The 24700-nt window shown below is 40.0% G+C and overlaps 1 protein-coding gene across 3 annotated transcripts in view; it reads right to left on the reverse strand.

Annotated features, from left to right (window-relative positions):
• Positions 1 to 24700, reverse strand: part of BANK1 (B cell scaffold protein with ankyrin repeats 1) — a 282847-nt gene that overhangs the window by 156733 nt on the left and 101414 nt on the right. For all 3 annotated transcript variants that reach the window (XM_039541897.1, XM_039541894.1, XM_039541895.1), the window contains exon 8: positions 11556 to 11752. In XM_039541897.1, the coding sequence (XP_039397831.1) occupies positions 11556 to 11752 (197 nt within the window). The remainder of the gene's footprint in view (positions 1 to 11555; positions 11753 to 24700) is intronic.

Below are 24700 nucleotides of genomic sequence, written 5' to 3' on the forward strand. Positions count from 1 at the left end.
GAGTTACAAATAAATAAAGAGCCTGATTGTGCAACCCTTACATTGGGGAGCATTTACTCTGGTCCCATTGAAGTCAATGGGACTACTCTCTTGTAACTTTTCACTAACCTGAGTTGCACAACTGAGCCAAAAGGAAGCAGGATCAGCAGCACCCAGTCCTGGACTTGAATACTTCACAGGATTTTAATTGTGGAATGCACCGCTAATTAATTGTGGAAAGGGGTGGATTTAAGAGTTGGGATATAGTAAGCAAATAAAGAGGGAGATGATAGAAGGCAATGGATGGTAGCCTTAACAATTTCTCGCAATTCCCTCACTGTATTCTCCTACCCCACTCTGTTCTTTCCCTCTGAGCCTTTCATTACAGTACTTCCTTTGTGTTCTCTAATAGTCTGTTTCCTTTCTTATCCTCAGTCTGTTTCCCAGTAACTATTCCACTGACTCCACTGCGCTCTGTCTCTCACTCTCTTCCTCCCCTCCCCCCGCCCTCCACCACATCTCAAGCCAGCATATGGGAGTAGGATTTCCATCCTCCTTCAATTTAAGAGAGTTTCTCTTCCCTTTTCAATTTTCTCTTCCCCAACCTCAAGTTTCTTCTGCATCCCTAATCTCCAATAGCTGGGCAATTTCCAGCCTCAATAGAGGGGGCAGAGTCAATTTTGCTCCCAGAGAAGAAGCTGGGTGATATATATTGAATCTGAGTTAGGGGATTGATTTTGCCCTCAGAGTGAGGAGAGGGGGTGATTTTCTCCTTCCTTTAACTGCATGAGTGGGGTGGGAAGTACTTGAGAGTAGCCTATCATGAGCAGATAGGGAGTCACTGAGATGACCAACTGGGTAAGATGAGAATGTGGAGCTGGGCCAGCAGGCAGGCAGGAAGGATGGGCCCAGACCAATGCAGCCAGAGAGAAGCTTAACTGAGCACCAGCTTTAGTGAAAGGGATGTCAGAATCCCCTGTGTTTACATTAACTAATGGAGGGACTGATTAGAATTTGCCAATTCATTGTCTTTTAGATTCATCCTTGGTTAAAGAGTTAAAGAAACTGGTCTTGCTTTCAGAAAAAATGCCATCATTTTAGATTTTTCCTGGCATTTAAATATACACACCCTCCTTCAGAAAACAATTCTCATCTATAATTGCGGAAACACAGATGTGTTCCCAATGTCTATACACTAATCAGGACACATCTGGAGTAGTTAACAACTGCAACCTCAGCAATTAGCAACAATATTCTAGATTCTAGCATGTCAATTGATATAATCAATTAATGTGACTGTACCTAGCTGATGAATAAGGGTCTTGTAGAGAACAAATGCAGTCACAGATTCACTTAAGGCCTGATTCTAATCTCACTGACGTTAATAGGAATTTTGCAGATGGGTAAGGATCAAGCCCCTACTGCATTTCAATAGCTGCTAAAGATCACATTCATTCAGGACTTATACCAGCTCAGTAACACATACGTATACCACTCTCAATATATAAATTCAGTCTTGTCTGATTCATTAAGCAGGGAGACACATAAAATTATATTTGCAGACAAAAATCCAAAATGTTTTTACACTCCATTATTCAGAATGGTATTTGGATGGATTAAAAAAGATCAATTAACCTGTTTTTTATTCATCAAAATTAGGCAACCAAGCCTGAAATGATGAAAATCATTTTAATATTTTAAAAACAAAAATATTTTGCCACCACACAGTCTAGACACAAAACACAAAAAAAATGAATATTGCAATTATTGTATAAAATGGTACTGATGCCACTCATACAACTAATGGGCTAAATCCAACAATCAGTAAGCCTATTTGCATTAAGTAATCAATAAAACAGCCTTTTAATTGGAATTTTCTCAGAATCTGTGGAATATAATGCAAGTGGGATATAATATATATTTTCTGATTATGGCCCATGTAATAATCAGTATCAACTATTAAATACAAATGGATGGAGCAGCAGAACACCCTTAATGCTGGAAGGAGGAATTTTGTCCATAATAAGACATAAAAGACCAAGACTCTCAGTGAGACTTAGACCCACTTTTGAAATGGAAGTTAAGAGCTTCTAAAAATGTTACTCCTCGTCTATTTTTTGGTTTTAATTTGTACCTTGTGTCAGTGATTCAGTCAGGTTCTTCTGTCAGCAGTCCACCAGACTGCTGTAAAGGGAATCCAAGCCTCTGGATCCCTGGTTGTTGTAAGTGTTTAGAGTCTGAACAGATAGTCCCAGGCACTCCATTCACATCTGAAGTGAGGCTACTGGCAACAAAGTGATAATGCAGGGCAAAGATAATGTTATGTGATAACCTCATTATACTAGAAGAAGAGGAAGTTTCTTTATCTAGATTATAATGAAATATGCAGGGAGTGTAAGAGAGTGTTTCTCAGGTGATTTTGTTTCACTTTTTGCTTAAAATAACAAATTCTTTATTCTTATTAAAATTGCTGGCATACTTGGGACTAAACTATAGAACAGGGGTTGGCAACCTCGGGCACGTGGCTTGCCAGGGTAAGCACCCTGGCGAGCCGCATGCCAGAGGTTGCCGATCCCTGCTATATAATGATCATTTCAGGCTGTTAAAGAAAGCCTTTTTAGGGACAATGACTACATCCACCTAAGAAAAGTGAAAAAAAGTATAAAATCTTAGCAAAACATGATGTTAAGATTTCCTCAAGACATGAAAGAAGATCTTCAAGGAACTTTAAAAATACATAGGTGATGTGCTGAGAGAGAATACAGTCAGTTCCCATTTGTTGACATGCAGGATTAGAAAGTATGTGTTATTTCTGTTGTATTTAATACCCCAGAAATGACCATTCAAAATACAAGGAGAAGTCTGTTTCCTTTTGTGCAAAATTTGGAAGCTCCTCAATCAACATACTTAACCACTATTTTCATAGGACTGTATTTTCATCCATTAGAGAAGTGCAGTAAAAGAAGAGTGTTTTGTGTTCTAAATGCACTAATACCGATAGCATTAATTAGCCATTTTTTCTTGGGTTTGATCTAATACTTCTAAAATTACACATTAAATCTTTCAGCAGACATGGAGTGCTATCCTGATTCTCCCTCTTCCCACACTTCAATTTGCATCCCTGCATCTTCTACAGGATGTTGTAGATAAACTGGCTGCACAATTTGCTAAAATGTAAACATCCAAAACCTGTGAGAGTACACTGCCCAGTAGGGAAGATTTGACAGCTGGGACATTGAAATATTCTCCACAGTCAACATATTTAACCATATATTCCCAAACAAAACTCTGGGCAAGATTCAGCCATCCTTCCTCACACTGAGTAGTATCTCACTCCACAAGTAGTTCCTTTGATTTCACACATCCTTCACAGCACAGTGTCTTGTTTCCATTTCTTAAACAGGGCTGCTCATGGAGTAAACTATTACTCAACATGACTTGGGGTGGCAGAATCTGGCCACCTATTTAAAAAAAGGGTCCAGGATGAAATTCTATTTCAGTGGAACATAAACAACAATTTTCAACTTCCTTCTCCATCTTCTACCAGAAAACATACACTTTCTCTATAAAAGCTCAACTCCTCTTATTAACAAAAATTATTCAACATTGCTTTTGGTACTGTTGTATGAATATGTATCTCAGGTGTACTTGTGAGTCACAGGAAAAAGGGAGAAGAGATAAAGGAATAACAGCTAAAATACTCTGTCCAGCCACGCCAGGGCACCCACACTTCTATACAAAGCATTTCTTCAATATGGCCCAGAGCTGGAACTAGGGCTTTCTTCAGCCTGGACACAGAAAAAAAAAAAAAAGAAAAAGCAAAAGCAAAACAGCCAACTAAAATGGCTTTTTCTTCCAGTAAGGGAGGTGGGGGAGAAAGGAAACAAATAGTCCTTTAATTATGAAGTCTCTTGCAAGCAATATAGTCCTATGTAAGGCTTGGTCTATACTTGAAAGTTATATTGGCATAGCTATGTTGGTTTGAGTTGTGAAAAACACACCCCTGATAAACAGCTGTGCTGACAAAAACCCCAGAGTAGATGCAGCTATGCCAACAAATGAGTGTTTCTGTTAATGTAGCTACCATCATTTGGGGAGATGGTGTTCCTGCAATGGCAGAAAAACTCCTTCTGTCAGTGTACACTGCATCTGCTATGTCAGCCTAGCTATGCCAGCATAGGCTCTGTAGTGCAGACATAACCTAAACTCCTCTTTAACCATCATGCTCCGGAGCCTCATGGCTCTGATTCCTTGCTGGGCCAGGCAAGAGTAAATCCAATCTCTATGGCCCTGATCTATATGCTTGGCTTGAAGCATGTGAGTAGTCTCCGTGAAGTCCTAATGAATAGAACTGGTTGAAATTTCAAAATATGAAAAATAACTGGAGGAAACTGTTGACACAATTCTCACAAAAAGTATCCCTGCTTCTAATCTGCTCTATTAATGAGCTCATAATTAACCCCTTCTCTGTCTACTTCCATATGAGTTATGCACACACTATCACTATCTTTATTCCCCGCACCCAAACAAACCCACAGTAAACATGACATCTAAGCAAGGATGAAAAATGAAACAACAATTTAAAGCCATTCTGGAGATACAGACAAGCCAAAAAAGTTGGGAAATTTTTCAAAATGCCAATGATGAAGAAATGGTTTAAATGATGTCATAACTTTAATATTCCTTTTCTAATTGCTTTTATAAATATCCTCTAAAATCATACCGTGAGATACACTAATATGTAAAATTTGATGGCGATTGGCTTCTTTCAGGGAAAATTTGGGATGAGGGTGGCTTTAACATTCAATATAGTGCCATCTCTTTAACAATGTGGTAAATAGCACTGCATTTTATGCATTAAGATGTTTGCTGTTTCGTTGTATGACAGACAGCTTTTTTCTCTATCCCAACAAGGTAAAAATCCACACTGTCATTCTGTCTTTTATATAAAGCTTTTGTCTGGCCATTGCTCAGAGGGGGTAGGCATTGAGGTTTTGCTACAATAATGTGTCATGTGATACAGTATCATAGTTTTCAGTGCGAGACATCTCCTGTGGGATATTTCATAATAATAGTCACAAAATTCAGTTACACATTCTTATTGATAGACAGATCAATTTCCATGCTTTTATTCCAGTTTAAAAAACTTCCTTGAGCAAACTGAATGTTCAAATTGACTTTTGAAATTGGGAAATCAAGATTTAAAAAGCATGTATGGAGATAGCATCTCGGATTCCCATCATCTAAGGTGTGAGATCCCCATAGTTTGATTTAACAGCTTTGAAACTTCCTTTCCTGTTACAGCAGCTAATCTGAACACTGACTGTGTGTAATAGCAAAGTTTCAAGGCTGTGAAATCAACTGAAAGCATTTGCTCTTCAAATAGAATGAATTAAAGATGTCAACCAAGACTTCATGGATCCCATACGTGATCAGGTTAATGGGGTAGGGAGCTGATGGTAGCTCTCCAATAGATGGAAGGGATTACAATAGGCAAAATGACCTGCACCAGAGAAGTTATTGTCAGATAGTTCCCACATGTCTTTCTTAATAAAGTAGCAGCTGAGTTAAACCACATTCCTGGTGTCTTATCTTTCTTCCTGCAGTGCCTGATATACTAGGAAGTACAATGTTTGATTGTTATCGAACTCCACTGTTTCACTCGATACCTTTTGTGACTAAAATATCTATCTCAATTTGCAGCCAGAAATCATATGTCTGATAGAGTACTTGGCTGCAAATTGAAAAGCATGTAGCTATGTAATGTAACACGGGACCTGCATGAGACCTTAGTCTGAATGTGTCATAAAAATAAGTGGAAAAGCAACTATGAATTCAGGAGATGTAGTATGAGTCAGGCTGGAGCTATGTGCTGAGGCAGGCAAAACTCCATTTGAATTTTTAGGAGGAGTTTTGCCAGCCTCAGAACTGGACATTCTGTGAATGAGGTATACAGAGCTTTTTATCTGAAACTATTGTTGATACCACATAAGGATTTTTTCTTGACGATTTTGGATCTGAACATTTCAATTTGATAGCATTTCAGCAAAGTATGACAACCAATGTCTTTGCATTATCATTTTCTAGGCTTGCACATTATCTCGGTGACTTATTTGGACCTTCCCTATTTCATTTCTATTCATACATTTCTCATTTAAAAAACAACTAAATCATGTGAGCAAAAAAAAGCAAACACAAGGCTTGCGACAAATGAACCAGAAAGGTCTGTGTGATAAAAGTGTTAGTGAATCTTTGGGCCAGATTAGGGTGACCATATTCCCAAAGGGAAAACAGGACACTGCATGGGGCTGGCCTAGCCACTCGTCCAAGCCCTGCCCCCCATTCCTCCAATGTGGCTGGTGTCACTGCTCATCCATATCCTACCTGCCTCCTGCACAGCTGTTGCTGCTTGCCCAAACCCTGCCTCCCCACTGTTTGACTAGTGTCACTGCTCACCAGAGCCCTGTTTCCCCCTCCGCCTCCCTGCAGGGCTGGCACCACCACTGGCCTCCCCACACCCCACACGTGCCCCATTTCTTTTGTTGGGGGGGGGGCGGCAAAAGCAGGCATCTGTCTGATTTGTTCTTGCCAACTGATCAGTTGAGACTGTCCTGGCCAAAACGGGACGTATGGTCACCCTAGGCCAGATCAGCTGCAATGATAGCCTGCTTGCCCTCAGGATTTGGGGGTGGGGAGAAAAGGTGTTAAAAAGCTACCTATGCTCTTACTCCAAGGTGCACCAAACACTTTTCTGATGCACCTGAGGCTCTGATCTATTGGCTATTGAAGAAAGCATCCTGCTTTTCAAATGCATTTGACACTATTACGGTGATCTTAAGTTCTCTGTAGCAGGCACATAGATGCTCCCCTCTCCCGCCTGAGTCAAATTCACCTGTTTCTGTCTCTGTGTTTACTGTAATGCAGTGATCTTTTTTATCTGGAGCATGTTTAAGGTCACTAATTATGTCCTCCATTTTCTTTTCTGTTCAAACTATGATCTGAAGCTATATAGCTGCTGCTGTATATACTGAGGATCAGGGGATAAACTAGGTTTGGACTTTGCTCAAGTGAGATATCAGATAACATGCATGTTTGATTTCCATAAAGCAACATGCTACCAGAGCTCATGCTTGCTGGTGTTGTGTTGCACACTGGTTTTAATTAAAATTGCATTTTCAGGTTGTGGCATCAGCTGAAAAATTATATTCAGATAATTGCTAAACCAACCAAGAAGGATCACAGCTACAAATCTCTTTTGGAAAGAGAAATTGATTACTGAATAGTGAAATAAAACACCCTTGCAAATGTCTTATTATGGGTTATTATGCCCCCCTCCCACTACCCACCCCAGAAAAGGTACTCTAGCAAGGTGTATACAGACAGATACAGCAGGACAATTTTATTGTCTCCACATACAGCACTTGTAAGGCCATGTCTAAAGTAGAGACCTTACAGTGGCATAGCTGTACCGATGTACAGGAGAGAGCTATCCACACTGGCACTTCTGTCCAGTGTGGATAGTAATTTATGTCACTCAGGGGTATTGTTTTTTCACACCCCTGAGCAAAATAAGTTATGCCAACAAAAGTGCTAGTGCAGACAAAGCCTATTTTATATCTATTGAATATGCTTCTCACCAGTACTTCACAGATATTTCTGAACCTTATTCCATAGGGACCACTTGTACAGGTGACAGTGTTCATCAAACAGCTAATCAGTCCCTTTCAGTCACTGAGCCTCTTTACTGAGACTGTGGTAGTGGGCATCTGTATATTAATAACTGACATGAGACCGGCAACCTATTGACCTGAGTTGAATTTGAATCAGTGTTGTAAGATGAAAGACATCGCCCCCCCCCACTATAAGTCCTCTCAAATCTCCTGTCCCACATTGAGTGTAAATACAATATAGTACTTTGACAGTGATCGTGGGGGATATATGGCTGTATTCCATTAGCTGCTTTAATTTAAAAAAGAGCATCCCATGATGTAAATCTTTCATAACACATTTAAAATCAGGTTCCTTGCTGATTTTCTAGAATAATTTATACCACATATAGTATCCATAATGAAATGTACAATAACCAATTAAAGTTGGCTTACTCTTATTGCTGTAACTTGTTATAACAAACACAGTAAGCTGCAATATTTTCTCATTGTCACATAATTATCTTCTTGGAGAAAAAGCTGGGATACTGTGAATAAATTGCAAGCTAGCTCTCACTCAGGTACTGGCAAGTCTCACTAATTCATATGGTTGCTGTAATGTAGTTTTGCCCACATTTAATGTATACTGGAGGTGTGAGCAGGTGCAGCTCTTGCCAAGACTGAAGGCATTAGCTAAGAACGAAAAACTCAGAGGTGGAGACAAGACCAGTTCACCTGTATGTTAGTTTTGCTCAAAATAGGTATTAGTCTTATAAGAATGTAGCTAGTGTTTAGATTCTATGAAATGCTTGTAAGTTGCTGCATATATTAATCTCACTTGTAATATCTGTATTCCATGCTATAAGAAAATGTGTAAGTTTTGCTTTATAACTGAAAATGTTTGCTCTGAACTGCTGATCCCAGGCAAAGGAATCATTCCTCCATGTTTCCCTACCTCGCAAAACCCCCGCTCCTCCTCAGCCATTCAGGAGGACTATCAATATTTAACTGGGCCATTATAAAACAAAGGTTTTGTTAATTGCCCCCATCTACCAATGGGGAAGTACATTGTGAATGCTGGAGGAGGGAAATGAAAACAGTTGATGTGAAGATTTTTCATCCCTTCTGCTTTTTGAACCAAAAGGGGCCAGAGAAACCAAACTGAAGGTTGCTCGGGGGTGTGAAAAAAACATTCTCCCAAATACAAAAGTTTTAACGACAAAAAGTGCTGGTGTGGACAGCGCTATGTTGGCGGGAGCCGCGCTCCCGGCAACAAAGCTACCGTATCTTGTTGGAGGTGGTTTTATTTTGTTGCCAGGAGAGCGCTCTCCCGGGGATAAAGAGCGACCTCACAGCATACCTTACAACGGCATGGCTGCAGCAGTATGGTGCGCAGGGTAGACATTGCCAAAGCCAGAGATCCCCAGGGGTTACCTCCTGGATTTGCTCTGAAAGACACTTTGAATTGATAGATCACTCTTAGGATCTAGACAGTAACTCATTTGTGTGCATATGTTTGCTTGCTTTAACCTGTAAATAACTCTCTTATTTCATTTTCCCAGTTAATAAAACTTTAGATAGTTTATTACAGGATTGGCTACAGGCATTGTCTTTGGTGTAAGATCTAGGATATCAGTTGATCTGGAGTGGGTGAAGTGGGTTTTAGCCCATGAAAGCTTATGCCCAAATACATTTGTTAGTCTCTAAGGTGCCACAAGTACTCCTCGTTCTTTTTGAATATTGTGTGATTTTTTGGTGTAAGAGACCATTTATCACTAAGTCCAGATTGCCTGGCTGGCAAGATAGACTGGAGAGGCTAAGAGGACTGTCTGTGACTCCATGGTAGGACTGTTCTAGTGATCCAGGAGTCCACATGCGTTACTGGCTTGGTGAAATCTAATTGTAGAACCCACTACCAGTTTGGGCTGTCTGCCCTGTTTCTGATAGCCTGCCCTGATGTAGGCACTCACAGTCATGAGCCATCCCAGACAGCATGACAGGAGGTAAATGAGAACAAAAATGTGATCCAGAATAGAATAGTACAAAATTATAAAGTCCTAAAACTAGGGTCTGACAGAATATTATGAATTGTCAAATTCTACTTCTCGCCTAATCTCAAGAGAGGCCCTGAGAGAGAACGGTTGAAACTGCTAGTCACAGCTGCAGAATTTGAAATTATAAGCTAGATCCACAGGTGGTGTAAATGGATGCAGCTCCACTGATGTCAAGGGAGCTGTGCCAGTGTACATCAATTAAGGAGCTGGGCCCAGATTTGTAAAGGTACTTAGGCATTGCTCCACTCACTGTTGCTATGTGTAACTGACTAAGAAGCTTAAATCTCATTTTCAGAGGGGACTTCGGCACATAGGGCCAGATTGAAATTGAATAGGACTTAGGTTGCTAAGTGCTTAGTCACTTTTGAAAATGAGACTAGTAACCGGGGCGGTTCCAGGCACCAACACACCAAGCGCGTGCTTGGGGCGGCAAGCCACGAGGGGCGCTCTGCCGGCCGCCGCAAGGGCGGCAGGCAGGCTGCCTTCGGCGGCATGCCTGCGGAGGGTCCGCTGGTCCCGCGGCTTCGGCAGACCTCCCACAGGCTGCCGCCGAATTCGCGGGACCGGGGACCTCCCGCAGGCAAGCCGCGGAAGGCAGCCTGCCTGCCGTGCTTGGGGCGGCAAAATGCCTAGAGCCGCCACTGCTAGTAACTTATCATGACTTCAGCCATGCTTTCATTTCATCAGTGTTCCCAGTCTTTATTACCCACCTGTCAGCTGCTCCCTTAATTACCTTCATGCTTTCTCCCATGCTGTTTCTTATGCATGCAAAAAACTCTCAGGTATTATCCACAGAGCCACTACCTGATCCTCCTTCAAATCCCTCTTTAAGACTTGAATCTACTGTGACGCCTATAAAACCCTGCCTGATCATCATGGCTAGACAGATGATAAGCCCCAAGTGTCCCTCCTTCCTTTTCTTATCTCCTTTCTCACCAGCATTCCCAATTTTGCCATTTGTCACTCAACATCTACCTCCCAACAGAACAAGCATCAACAATGACAAAAAGCCACACAACTCACAAAGCTGAGCCAATTCTCCACAATATTTACCTGGTTATGTATCATATCCCTATGCCTACTCTTAGTCTGCTTTTCGTCTTTTAGGGTATGCCTACACTGCAGTCAGAGGTATGAGTACAGCACATATAGACATAATCACAGCCTCTCATTAACCGTTTCTTGGCCAGCATGGAGTTTGTATCGTTTTTGCTTATGTGGAGTAGTGCCTTGTTGACAAGAAGTTCCACTGCACAGCATGTAGAATAAAGAGCTGCTTAGTATGGGTATGGGAGATAGAATCAGGCTCTATTTGTTTGTTTATGGCTCTGGAATGGCTTTTATAGTCAGGTCTATACTCAAGGTGAGAGTAGAGAGGTGTCCAAAGGAATTTCTCCTTGTGGAATGTTAAGGCAGACAGAATGCTTCTCAAGACTCCGGGGGGAGAATTTGGAAGCAGTTTTTAGATCTCCTTATTTTCTCTTTAGAGAAGCAGTACAAGGTCCCACAGCTCTGATTGCTTGTTGTTCTACAGGCAGCACATACCTAGACATACCATATGGACACAACTTCTCACTGTGCTATCTTATCTCCACCTCCAATACCACTACACTAAGGATTTGAAAGCACTGCCATTCTGGCTGCCCATTATATCAGTGCACAAAGTGGGAAAGGTTCTTGTATCCTGCCCCACCTGTCATGCATCCATGCTGGGGCAGCCAGAATCCAACACAATGTTTTTAAAGAGAAGGACAACAGTATTAGGGTTTGACAAATATCAGTACCTCTTTCAAAGAAGATTCTATCCTGTAACAGTACTGGTAGGCAGCTGGTTTTACATATTCTATATAAATTGTGGAAAAGTATACAAACTTACTGACAATTCTTGGATGATTTTTTGGAGTTCGTTGTGCCCGTGCTTTCCAGCAATATGTGCTGGGTTATCTCCATGTTTGTTGGTTATTCTGCAAGCCTGACTTGCCTTAGGACACTGGAGTAGAAGAGTAGCAAGGTTCTTTAATCCAAATTTAGCTGCGCAGTGGAGAAGTGTAGGAAGCTCTTCCCAATAGGAATCTGTATATGGAAATAAGAAAAGGTTTTTTATAAAAGTCCCTGGTTTATAGATAAAACATATCACCCTCCTTTACCAAACTTCCAGGGTTCAATAATATGTAGTGTTATTATGAAAGCTGTCCTTGCAGAATTAGTCCTCGGAGAGCAAATTCTTATAACTAAAAGTTTTATAATTCAAGTAGTCGTCATACATTTCAGTAATGGTGACTCTTAACCTTCCTTTAACATAACAGAGAAGTCCCATTTTCTCTGACAGATGGAATTTCAAAAAACACTTGAATTATTTCTACTGATAAAAAATAAGAGCTGGACACTGCCCCAGGGAAAGAAAATTCTACAGTATAGGCATACTGTCTCATAAGTATTTATTACTAAAATTTTCTAAAGCCATTTTTTAATCTCTGTAGCTGTCCTGAACATGACATTTCTAGAGGAGTATATTCCTATATCTGTAATATAATACCCGTTTTGCATGTTCATATAGCTAGATTGTATCTGCAAATGTGTGCCTATCAACTTACTAAAAATCAGGCCCACTTTTTTGTTTTAAAAATAATGCTACATTTGGGGAACAGATTTTTAGCCATTGTTCTGAAATAGTGGGACGTTAATTTGTATTGTCTCTTGTATTTCTCTTTTGAGGAATAAGTGAGGGAGGTAAACTGAAATTAATCGACTATTTCAGAACTTATTATTAGCAATGATACAATGGTAGTGATGGAATGGCAAAATCTCAGCTCACCATCATTAGAAAGATGGATTGCAAAGACATAGGAAGTTCTTGCTATAGAAAAAAATAATTACTGATCCCAAAAAGGACTTGTATGGTAGTTACTTAAATACTTGATTGCCTTTTGGACAAGAAAGCAAGAACAGAGAAACCCAGAAATATTTGTACTATACCATACTGAGAGGAGAACTAGCTGTTACCACTCTTTGTACTGTGGACTATAATGTTGAAGTTTTCAACCACCATAAGTAAGCAAGTGTGTGTGTGTGTGTGTGTGTGTGTGTGAGTGAGAGAGAGAGAGAGAAACAGAAAGAGACCTCTGGCAAAAAACTTCAATGCTAACACCTAAGATTGAGCACCTAAATATAAAAGGCCTGAATTCCACATGTATGGAGCACCCACAAATCTAACTGAGGACAATGGGGTTTTAAGTGCTCAGCACCTTTGAAAAAACAAGTCACTTAAATATAAATATTTAAATAGATTCAGGAGCCTTGCATCTATTTATAGGCACACAGCTTCAAAAATTTGGGCCTCTGTTAAGAAAATATTTGTTTTCCTGTGTATATCCATACAGTAGATGTGGGGTTTTTTGAATTTTATATTTCTTTGATTCTTCTTAGTAAAAGTCTGTTAAGAACTACAATAATTGTAATTTTAAAATAGCTCCAGCAACAAAAATATCTAAAGCTTCTTTGTGAGAAATAGCTGCTGTATATGTTTACTCTGCCTTTTCTCAGCCTTCTTATTTAAACTCTATAGTCTAGATTCTATATTAGAATAACTATAAATGTTTTTCCCCTAGAAAAGTGAACATAATCCATAATGTAGTTAGTTATTTCTCTATATTTCCACACACAGCAGAAACATCTCTGGGGAAAACACACACACTATCAGGAGATGTCACACTAACAGTATAATATATGCAAGGACTTTTAAAACTAGACCAAAAACATCAAAGCTAGGTCTAATTCTGCACATTATGTGGGATTCTTTTACAAGTAAAATGTCTAAAAAATAACTGGTATTTCAAAAGCATCTCAAAAAAGATTTCTTCCCTGAGTTGCCTATATTAAACTATCTGCCTTTGGAGGTGTCTAGCAGCAACATAAAAGTTGAAAAAGGTTCAAGGATAATTTTAGAGAGGATATGATAACAAAAAAAATGTAATTTCCAGCCTATGTTTTGCAAGCATACTTCAAGAGGTCAAATATTTTATGCAAAAAACTTTTACAACATGTTAATAACATGCTCTAAGGAAAAACTCCATGCCTTCAAATTAAACCAGATATAATTGGCCATGAATGCAAAATAAGTCCTAATTCTATCATCTTATAAATTCCACTCACACACATTGCTTGAGATGGGAGGAAGTGACAAAATGCATCATAAAGAGTGCCATAAAGGAAAGTGAGGGAATCTCAGCACCTGAACTTAGATGTTTGTGTCACATTTGTCACAGTACTGTCTACATACGCATAACAAAATGCTATAATGTATGCAAACTGTGACAGTTTAGTATTTTATGGAGGCACTGGTTGAGACTCCTAAGTTAAGGTTGAATTTTCCACTCAAAGCAGTACTTCAATCTCTTTGTCATGAACAAAGAATATAGAACATCCTCACAATTAGAAAGGATGAGTAATTAAATGATTTCTGAGAATTTACAAATAAATAAGTTTATTAGTTAAAAATTTTAAAATTGATATTTTAAAGAATTTTAACTTATATAGTTGTTGAATTTTTAATTTTAGCCTGAACAATCTTAATTATGGAATAATATAACATCTTCACATTTTTCATGTAGTTATGATTATAGACTACTGGAGACAGGTTATTAGCTCATGTCACTCTTGAATGGAGCCATTGTGACATTATAGGTAACTCAACTGTGACAAAAAGTCAGACCTGACAGTTCTGGAGGTGTTGTCCTATTGAAATTCCAGGGAAGTGGGCGGGCATAAGCCCGCCCATGGCTAAAGGACTCTCCTCCAGCCTTTGGGGAGGATCCACTGAGCCTGGAAACTCAACAGATTACGGGGAACAACAAACCCCTGCAGAGACCCCGTGCAGTCCTGGCAAAAAGAACTCCAGTTTCAGCTTCAGGAGCCTGGCCAGGAACCCTGAGGTCAAGCACAGGGCATTGAGCTGGTGGGAGAGCATGGACAGGACCAGTTGGTTGAGCACCAGTGCCCTCCCCCGAAGAAAGAGGCACTGGAGCAGTCCTGTCCACTCTGGAGTTGCGGTCTTATTGGGTGCTGGGAAGTGGGCAGGCGCAAAAGGCCCTTCCCCCAGCCTGGAGAGGAGCTACTGAGCCCAGAACTCAACTAAAGTCAGGGGACAACGAAGAAAAAAAACAGGACCAGGTGTGGCGGTCAAAGGGCCAAAACTAGGGAACCTGATGGGGACACTGAGCAGAGAATCCCAGACAGTGCCCACTGCTCCTCACAAGCATCCAAGGAGCCAGAGGACCTGGAGGTGTGGTCCTTTTGAGCACCGGGACGTGGGCAGGCGTTAGCTCACCCACTGCTAAAAGTCCCTCCCCCAACCTAGGGAGGAGCTACTGAACCCTGAACCCAACCAAGTTTGGGGGACAACAAAGGCAATAATGGGAACCAGCGTGGGGGTCAAAGGGCCAAAACTAGGGAACCAGAAGGGGACACCAAGCAGAGAATTCCGGACAGCTCCCACTGCTCCTCACAAGCATCCAAGGAGCCAGCGGACCTGGAGATGTGGTTGAAGGCAGGTATATCCATCTTAGATTGGTTAAAGCCCTTTTTTCTATTAACTGAAAGGTTATCTCAGGTTAATTAGGGGCACCTGAGTCTAATTAAGGGCAGCCTGTGATCTTTAAAAACTTCTTCCAGTGAGGGAGAAAGGAGAGGAGGAATGAGAAGTAAGCTGCAGAAAGGTTGTGTGCAGTGAGGGAAAAATGTTTCTGCTAGGTCAAGAGCTGTTTTACCCTATAAGGGGAAATCTTGTGTTTATTTTTGTTTCTTTGTTTGTTATGATTCCCAGCATAACTGGGCCCAGAGTAGTTTAAAGAGGATGGAGCCAGCCGAAGAAGAGGCAGTGCTCCAGAAGGAGTTAAAATTTTAATTTTGTTGTTGTCGTTGTTTAAAGAAGCTCTTGAGCCAACCTTAAGCCCTACCCTGTAAATAAGCCAATGTGAAGTATTAAATCTGCAGAGTAGGACTGATTTACCCCAGGTGCTCCTCAATGCCAGGTGAGAAACACTGAGTCCTAATGTGACAAAAGAGGTACATTTGTCACACAACCAATCGTTACTATTTCTATCCAACTACTTTCCCTGCTACAATTCTATTACACCTCTACCTCGCTATAATGCGACCCGATATAACACAAATTCGGATATAATACAGTAAAGCAGTGCTCCGGGGGAGCGGGGCTGCGCACTCCGGTGGATCAAAGCAAGTTCGATATAACGCGGTTTCACCTATAACATGATAAGATTTTTTGGCTCCCGAGGACAGCGTTATATCGGGGTAGAGGTGTAGTTGGAATGAGACAGTGTGTGAAGGAAACTATACAAAAAGTGTCACTTAGTTCCCAATGGTCATTGTATTGGATCCAACCTTTATACTGGTATTAAATTCTTATGCTGTATGTTAAATTAAAGGACAGATTGACCAGAATATGATCCAGAAACTTTGTGCTACCCGAGTCAATTTAAGCAGCAAGCTTGTATTAGTGAGACTGTATCTGGCCTTAAAAGTTAAAAACTGTAAAATATTAAAGTTGATAGTACATATCATTATTACATATATTCCGCTTGCTAGTGATATCACAAGGTGGCATTCTCCAAGGGTTTCTTGTTTAATATTAATGTATGAAATCTGTAACAATTAACATTAACAAAGAAACCATAATAATTGTTTACAGTTGAAAACGAGGCTGCATAACCCATCTATCTCATTCAACTTGGAATTGAATGATTATTGATTGTTTTACATTAATGATGAAATAAAGACTTTAAAGTGCTGTGACGTGTCTGATTATCAATGGTAAAGGCATTCATTCCCTTTGATTATTTGAGTCTTGTTATTTAAAAACACTGATAGACAAGGCAGAATAAAGAGAGAGATTGTAAGGTACCTATAGTAAATCAGGCCAGTCTGCCTTTTGAAGTTTCAGTATAGTGTATTCTGTATATCAGTCATGTTACTCATGCTGCAAATTTATTTATGATTCTTTTATACTGATGACATATAGGTTATAGTTACACTGCAATTGAAGATATGATTGCATACCTGCACTAGCTTTATTTTAGCTAGCACACTAAAAGTAGCAGTGAAGCTGGGGCAGTATGGACTTCTGCATGGGCGTACAAGCCTCCCCTAATACTAGGTATGTCTCACATTGCTAGTCTGCACTGAGGCCCATGCCGTTGTGCCTTCACTGCTGTTTGGGGCGAGGGATCATTCTTAACATTTGCTGCACAATGCCATTGAGTTCAAGGGATGTTTTGGGTGCTGAAGGAATGCAGGCACCAGGGACTAGCTTCTCAGGGGGGACTTGCCTTACATTATTCAGTGTTGCAACGCCTAACTTTCAGGTGCCTTGCTGCACAGTGGAATTCACAACCCCAAGTTAGGTGCCCAGGCTCCCTAGCCAATGCCTGCAGAGAATTGGGTGCCTAAAAAGGGATTTATGGAAGTCAGCTTGATGAGCAGGGAGCCGCCTGAACCAACCAGTAGGAAATGACAAGGAGAGGGTTGACTTAAGCCCAGCCTCTCAGAAGGGAGTTAGAGCCTCTAACTCTGGGTCACAAGGAGGTCCTCTGTCTGCTTGGGATTCACAGCCATGAACCCTCTCCTGGAGTTAGGCACCTAAGGCAGATCAGCCCTTCCTTGCAATAAACAAAACAAGGAGGAGGAGGTTAAGGCACTCACTTGGGTCCCTGCTCTAAACCAGAGAGAGTGGAGATATTAACCTAGTTTTCCCACATCCCAGGGGCAGCACCAGCAACTCCCCACAGGCTAAGCATGCTGAGAGCACACCTACTGGATTAAGCCCCAAAGGTGACATAAGCAGGGGAACGAATAGGTTTGAGGATCTCACTGGGGCTTAGGTGCTAAGCAGTTAAACACATTTAGGACATAGATTTGCATATGCCTACTAGAAGAAATGTAGGTGCCATTGGGACTTTACTGGCAGAACTTGGGCACTATGGGACTTTAGCCACCTACAGGGTCAGGCAGCATCTGAGTTGGGGTTTGTGAATGTCAGTGGCACCTAAAAGTTGGACTTACAAATATAAAGGGGCAGCTGGGTGGTTCAGTCCCGCTTGCGAATCTAGCCCCTGAGGTGAAATCTTGACCCAGAAGAGGCCAGGATTTCACCCACAATATCTATTTGCAGTTTCTCTGACTCTATAGCCTGTCAACAGTATGCAGTAGCCCAGCATAAGTAAAAATATTTTTTCTTCCCCTTCCATTCACACACTCCAGTTCCAGCAAAGCAAAATTCCTAAAATCCAATGTCTGTAGCAGTTCCTCAGATTCATCTGTCCATCATCTCCTTCCCAAACTGGTATTCTATTTTAACGCACCAAAATATCATTCAGTGTGTTGAAAAGAGAGGCATTGGAAAAATTTGTTACACATTTTATTAGACTGTTGTCATTAACTTGGAAGGTACTTTGGGAAAAATAATCTAACCAGTGTTAATTCCCAAAAATACACATATCTTGATGAAACGTGGTTACTTAAAATTAAAAATTTGTAATGTCAAAACCTGTCAGAAATCAGTGCAGATTTAAATTATCACACTTTATGAACAAACCATTTCTTAACATTACACAAGATTAGAGTTATCAGAACTAAAATGAAAGTTAAAAAGCATCTTAATTTGAACACCACCCAAATTTAAATTTCAGCAGAACCAGACAGCAGTACAGATTAGGAGTTTAAAACAAAATGCTTTGGCAAGGCTCTGTTTGTTTATATTCTAGATAAGAGAAGTTATCCAAATGGCATCAGCAGTGTTTAGAAAAAGTGTACCTACTATATGGGAAAATGGAAGCAGAAGGAATAAGAACTACAACTTGTGGTTGTGGTTCTGCATTTCAGCAAGATTGTTATGAATATTTTAAAAGCTTCCCTCTCCAGATTTCAGAATGAACCAAAACCCACATGTCCCTATGTACTTTGTGTGCACATGCATGTAGTGTAATGTAACGTAATAGATATATCTGACTATAAATAATAAATAAGTAATATACAGTTTCCTGTCAAAACATGAACAAGCTCGTCAGAGTGAAAAAACCTTACGCTGGTCTGTCGCTGAGCTCATCTCTCTTACAGCCAGTGATGGCACTGTATGGTGATCAACTAAAACTATATCTTCTTTGAGATGAGATTAAAGCCCAGATAGACATACCCATGCTAATATAGCTAACAATGTGGGGCACAGATTTCAGTGTGGGCTAGCAATGCAAGCAGGTACACAGGGATCCCAGCCTTCTTGTGCAACTCATGCTAAAGCCTGTGGTGACGCATTTAGCCAAACTAGCATAGGTAAAGCTAGCACACATACATTTATCCAAGCTGCAGTCACACGTTGGATTGCAGTGGAGACATACCCTTAGATAGTGTGGGCCTACTCGAAAATTTGAGGCCAGGGCAAGGGCAATAACTGTATGCTTTATTTATAGATGATGATAACAATAGCAACGATGAGGTATTTGCATGTGCCACTTGTCAGATATGCTGTGCCATTTGTGTGCACAGATAGGAAATGTGTTGGCAACTCTGATAACTGCACACACATTTAATGCACATTTTTGTACATGGCTCCATGCTTTTCAGGTTTCAAAAATATCAAGTTCCAGGAAGCCTTGTGAGCCATATGCCCATGTTTACAATTCAAAACATGTCCTTTATACCTATTTTTGGCTTATCAATTCAAAACCAACACGTGTTTTACTCATTAAATAGAATGTACATAGACGTGCCTGTTTTCCTGCTGTTATCACTTACTAAATGGGCAGTATGTATTCCTTTTCCAGAACCCAACATTTTGATTACAGATAATTACTACTGTTAACCTTGTAAACCTACATCTTCTGTATCAACTGAGAGAAATTGAACACACATGCAGCAATTATTTGAACACACAGAGTTCAGCATGGTGCAAAGCACTCATACAACTTAATTCTTCAGCTTTCAGAAACTCTGGATGAGGAATTTACATTTCACATTTTAGCAGTGATTGCACATAGTGGGAGGCTGAGGTGGGAAGGGGCTAACTTGACATACTGGGTTATGGAGGAGCTGCAATCTGACAAACTTCCTACAATTCATAAGAATGCAGCTTTTCCCCCAACAAATTATAAGCAACTTGTTGGAATATTGCTCTTCTCTCATCTGCATCTTCCCTTTACCATGTCCCCCCTGCAGAATCCTCTCTCATCACATCATTCTTCCCCACTCCTGGACACAGCCCCACTTCCTCTCCATCCTATGACATCCTGAATTCACAGAATGTAGCTGGGGAATCAAGGAGGCAAGCAGGCCTATATGAGAGAACAGATGGAGCTGGCACGTCTGGCAGCTCCATCAGCTTCTCTGTTTATGGCTCTACATTGGATTATAATGACTAAGAGGAGTTTGTGTTTAATGTAACTTTTGAAAACTGTGCTACTAATATGTGAGATTTTATGAAAATATACATGTATATGAAGTTTGCAGTTTATAATGACTATGGGTGTTTTAGCTATACAGGGCCCAAAAAATAAACCACCTTGAACTCTCTGAGTAATTTCAGAAAAGGCTCATTTCTGCCATCATTACTGAATCTCTCACAAAAATATACTGCAGAAAATTTGAAGCATTATTGTGTTAAAGCGATTTAATTCAATTGTTAAAGTGTGATTTAGAGGATTTTATCCTCACTTTAAATATAAATCTCCATGCGATCTGAACTATAGAGGTGCTAGTAAGCGTCTTCCATATTTCCACCTTCCCTAGTTTTTCATGGCATCTGGTTCAAAAGTCAGTGAGGAAGGGAAAATAAATTCTGTTTATAAAGGACTCCAACTACTTTCTTGGGGGCATGATTTTAGCTCCACCTTTAGTAAAGGTGCGTCACATACGAGTGCTGGTAAAAGGTCTGTCTTGACTTCCTGAACTGGTTCAGGGTTACAAAAGCTTATACCATGTCACATTGCTACAGTCAGTATCCAGTAACTCCTGTTACGCACACCTTTCATTTAAATGGCATGGTGAAAACCCACATCTGAATAGTAAATATGGGTTTTTCCCCCTTAAATAAAGATAATCTTCTCTTGAAGTCAAAGATTCTGCTTAGACCATTAGAAATTATGCTACAATGAGAATTTTTGGACTGATCAAATGTTCTTGAAGCAAGAGGGAACAGGACTATCAGCAACCACTTATGGTATGTCATTAATGGTGTGTTGTCATAATATAGATGATATAGAACAACTGGCTGGCTAAAATGATCTAGAGATTTCATCTTGCATTGAATATGCTATTTTAGCTAGATTTTTATTAAAATATATGTGTATATCACATGCTGTGCAGTAGACACTTGCTTATCTGCACTTCACTAATATGTACACAATCTGCACTCTCCCTTCTCTGAGATTTAACAGAGTGCCATAGTGAGATCTCTTGTGCTGAGAATTTTTTATAGTTATAAAATATGCTATACTGTGAAGTATCATAAAAAACTAAATCTTCACCTGTCAAAATAAGTGAATAAGGATAATGCATCACAAAATGTACTTTGCTTCTTAGCTTACTTTTTTAAAATAGTAATTGTTCACTTAATTGCTGATCCACAACATCCAGTAATTTGCAATGGGTTCCCTATTAGCTCAAATTAGAGATGTTCTACTGTAAAGAATTGTTCTACTGTACTGTATTTAACACATTAAAATGAGGGACAAAAGAGGTTTTATGTTGTATATGCTAGCAAAGTACTGTAATTATTTGAACACACAAAAGCTTTAGAAGGAAAACAACTATCTTTAAACTTGCAGATTTGTCATACTGAAGCTAAGTATAGGGAATATCTCTAAAATCTTTACTAGCTGTAGAGCCAGAAAGAACTACTTGTGTGTCCACGTTAGGCTAGGACATCGACGGGATGGGAACAATTTTTGGTCACTAAAAATGTAAATCCTGACTTGGTAACCTAGAGATGAAAGCCTCTCTCTTTATTCTTTCCATTATCACTCCCCAATGAAGGAAGTTAAAAGCAACAGTGCAGTGATCAGAGCATAAAGCTATTGCAGATGTCCAGCTTAGTAGAGTATTAACTAGGTAGCTAGTGATCATGAGTAGGAAACAGAGTGTATAAGGAAGGGAGTTTTTTAAAGATATTTAGACACCTAAAGATACACATAGACACCTAATAGGATGATTCTTTAAAAAATCCCACTAGATGCTTATCTACTTCTTTAAGGGCCTAAATACCTTTGAAAATCTGGTCCCCAGTGCTTTCTTGTGATTAAAAATAACTTCTAATGGATATGTGCAAGGCTATATGTGAGTTATTGCTGTATATTTACTTGCCTACCACAGTCAATACACACCACCACTTTATAACTCCTAACTGTAAAGCTGTAACACTGGCAGGCCAAATGCCAGCTCTTGCCAAGGCTGCAGGCATTAGCTAAAAAACTGTTGATTGTTCATCAGCACCACCACCCATGAAGAGGAAACATGCATGTGAACTAGTCCCATCATCTGGAACTCTGGGGGAAAGGAATAAAAATCCCTGACAAGAAGAAACTTCATCTTTTTTGGCTGTTTGAACTCTAAAGGGCCAGACTCTAAACTGAAACCAGAGACCGCCAGGGGCTGCCTCTGGGTCTGCGCTGAAAGACACTTTGAATAGACCAATCATTACAACTCTGTCTCTCTTAGGTTTTAGATAGTAACTCATTGGTGTGTATATGTTTGCTTGCTATCCCCTAATGCCAGCCCTGTGCACGTTTCCATGATTTATTGTTTATTTCCCACATTCTGTCCATGACTTTCACTAAAAATACCCATGCCAACATCGCAGCCTTAGGTAAGTATTATGGTAATGCCCAAGAGGATCTGTGATCTTAAGGACTACATGCACTGGGGTGATATGGACTGTTTTGGGGACTTTTGTTATGGAATATTTACACACTTGTTAAGCAACTGCTTTGGGACTAGAGGACAAGATTCCATGAAGTTACAAGGGATCCAAAGGGGAAACTGAGGTGAGGGACCACTTGCAGGGCTGCCCTGAGACCACGAGGGGGTGCCTAGGAGGAGCCGGTGGCAGCTAGAAGCTACTATAAAATTACATAGATATGGCAAAATACAAAGCCATAATTAAAGAAATTTGACTTTTTCCAAAATGAGGATCTCAATTTGAATGCCCCAGGCCTCAACACATTTATACCCTTCAGTCATTCCTCTGATGGGGGATCTGCAACAGACTCAGAAGGGCTCAATTAAAGATTCTCTGGACTCTCTCCACGCCAAACTAAGGTTGGATGTGTGCTTCTCTTTCTTCCTTGGAGGCAAAATAGCAATTATGGCATAGAGTAGACTGAGATCTGGCATAAAATCAAAGAAATGTAGGGCTAGAAGGAACTTCAAGAGGTCACTGAGTTCTTCCCCTACACAGAGGTACAACCAAGTATATGTAGACCATCCCTGACAGGCATTTATCTAACCAGTTCTTAAAAACCTCCAGCGAGGGGAATTCCATTACCTCATTTGGAATCTCTTCTAGAGCTTAAATACCCTTATAGTTAGAAATCAGAGAGGTAGCCGTGTTAGTCTGGTTCTGTAAAAGCAACAAAGAATCCTGTGGCACCTTATAGACTAACAGATGTTTTGCAGCATGAGCTTTCGTGGGCGAATGAAAGTTTTCCTAATATTTTAACCTAAATCTTCCTTGTTGCAAATTAAGCCAATTACCTCCTGTCCTACCTTCAATGGACATGAAAAACAATAGAAAATTGTCTTCAAATATATTAAGGTTGACTGTGCGTTGTGTGAAAAAATACTTGCTTTTGTTTGTTTTAAACCTGCTGCCTATTCATTTCATTTGGTGGCCCCTAGTTCTCGTGTTATGAGGAGTAAATAACACTTTCTTATTTACTTTTTCCACACCAGTCATGATATTATAGACCTCTTTCATATCCCCCCTTAGTTGTCTTTTCCAAGCTGAAAAGTCCCACTCTTATTAATCTCTCCTCCTACGGCAGCTGTTCCATACCCCTAATCATTTTTGTTATCCTTTTCTGAACCTTTTTGAAGTCCAATATATCTTTTTTGAGATGGGGTGACCACATCTGCACACAGTATTCAAGATGTGGGCGTACCATGGATTTATATAGAGGCAATATGATATTTTCTATCTTATTATCTATCCCTTTCTTAATGAGTCCCAACATTCTTTTTGCTTTTTTGACTGCCGCTGCACATCGAGTGGATGTTTTCAGAGAACTATCCACAATGACTCCAAGATCTCTTTCTTGAGTGGTAACAGCTAATTTAGACCCCATCATTTTATATGTATAGTTGGGATTATGTTTTCCAAAGTGCATTCCTTTCTTGTGGGTAATTTTGATGTCTCAAACTTATACCCCACACAACTGACAGTTATATGAAAAGGGAAAACTTGTATTTTCTGGGCTTCTAACTTTGCAGCAAGGCCCCTGAAGAAACTGAGGGCTGACAGACATCCTGCAAATGCCCCACGTGACACTTTAGAAGCATAAACTGAGAAAAGACCATCGGTTTATTGCAATATACTTTCAAATGTGTCAGGAACATAAAATGGCTAAATGAATTCAACCAAGACTTTGATTTTGGGCTTTAATTAGTAGTTTGTGTTGATATCCCAATGAACCAGTTACATAGAGTTTATATTTCTCTTTTATGGTGAGTTTGGATGCTTTTTCTATGGACTACCTTTCTGCCAGAATAAAGTAATGGAAACTATTAAGCCCAATTTTCCTACAACAGAGTATAGATACTTAATACAGTTTTAAGATTCAAATACATCTATCCTCTTCAGACACTCAACCTTTTTTGCATTTTGAACTGTTGCATCCCAACAATAATTAAATTAAATTAAAATCTGGATGTAGGAGAATGATTATTAAAAAGTAGTGCAAATATATATCTAGTTTCTCTCTCTCTCTTTTGTCTCCTCAATATTGGTGTATATTTCTTAAT

Source organism: Mauremys reevesii, linkage group 5 (assembly GCF_016161935.1).
Source record: "Mauremys reevesii isolate NIE-2019 linkage group 5, ASM1616193v1, whole genome shotgun sequence".
NCBI classification, from domain to species: domain Eukaryota; kingdom Metazoa; phylum Chordata; order Testudines; family Geoemydidae; genus Mauremys; species Mauremys reevesii.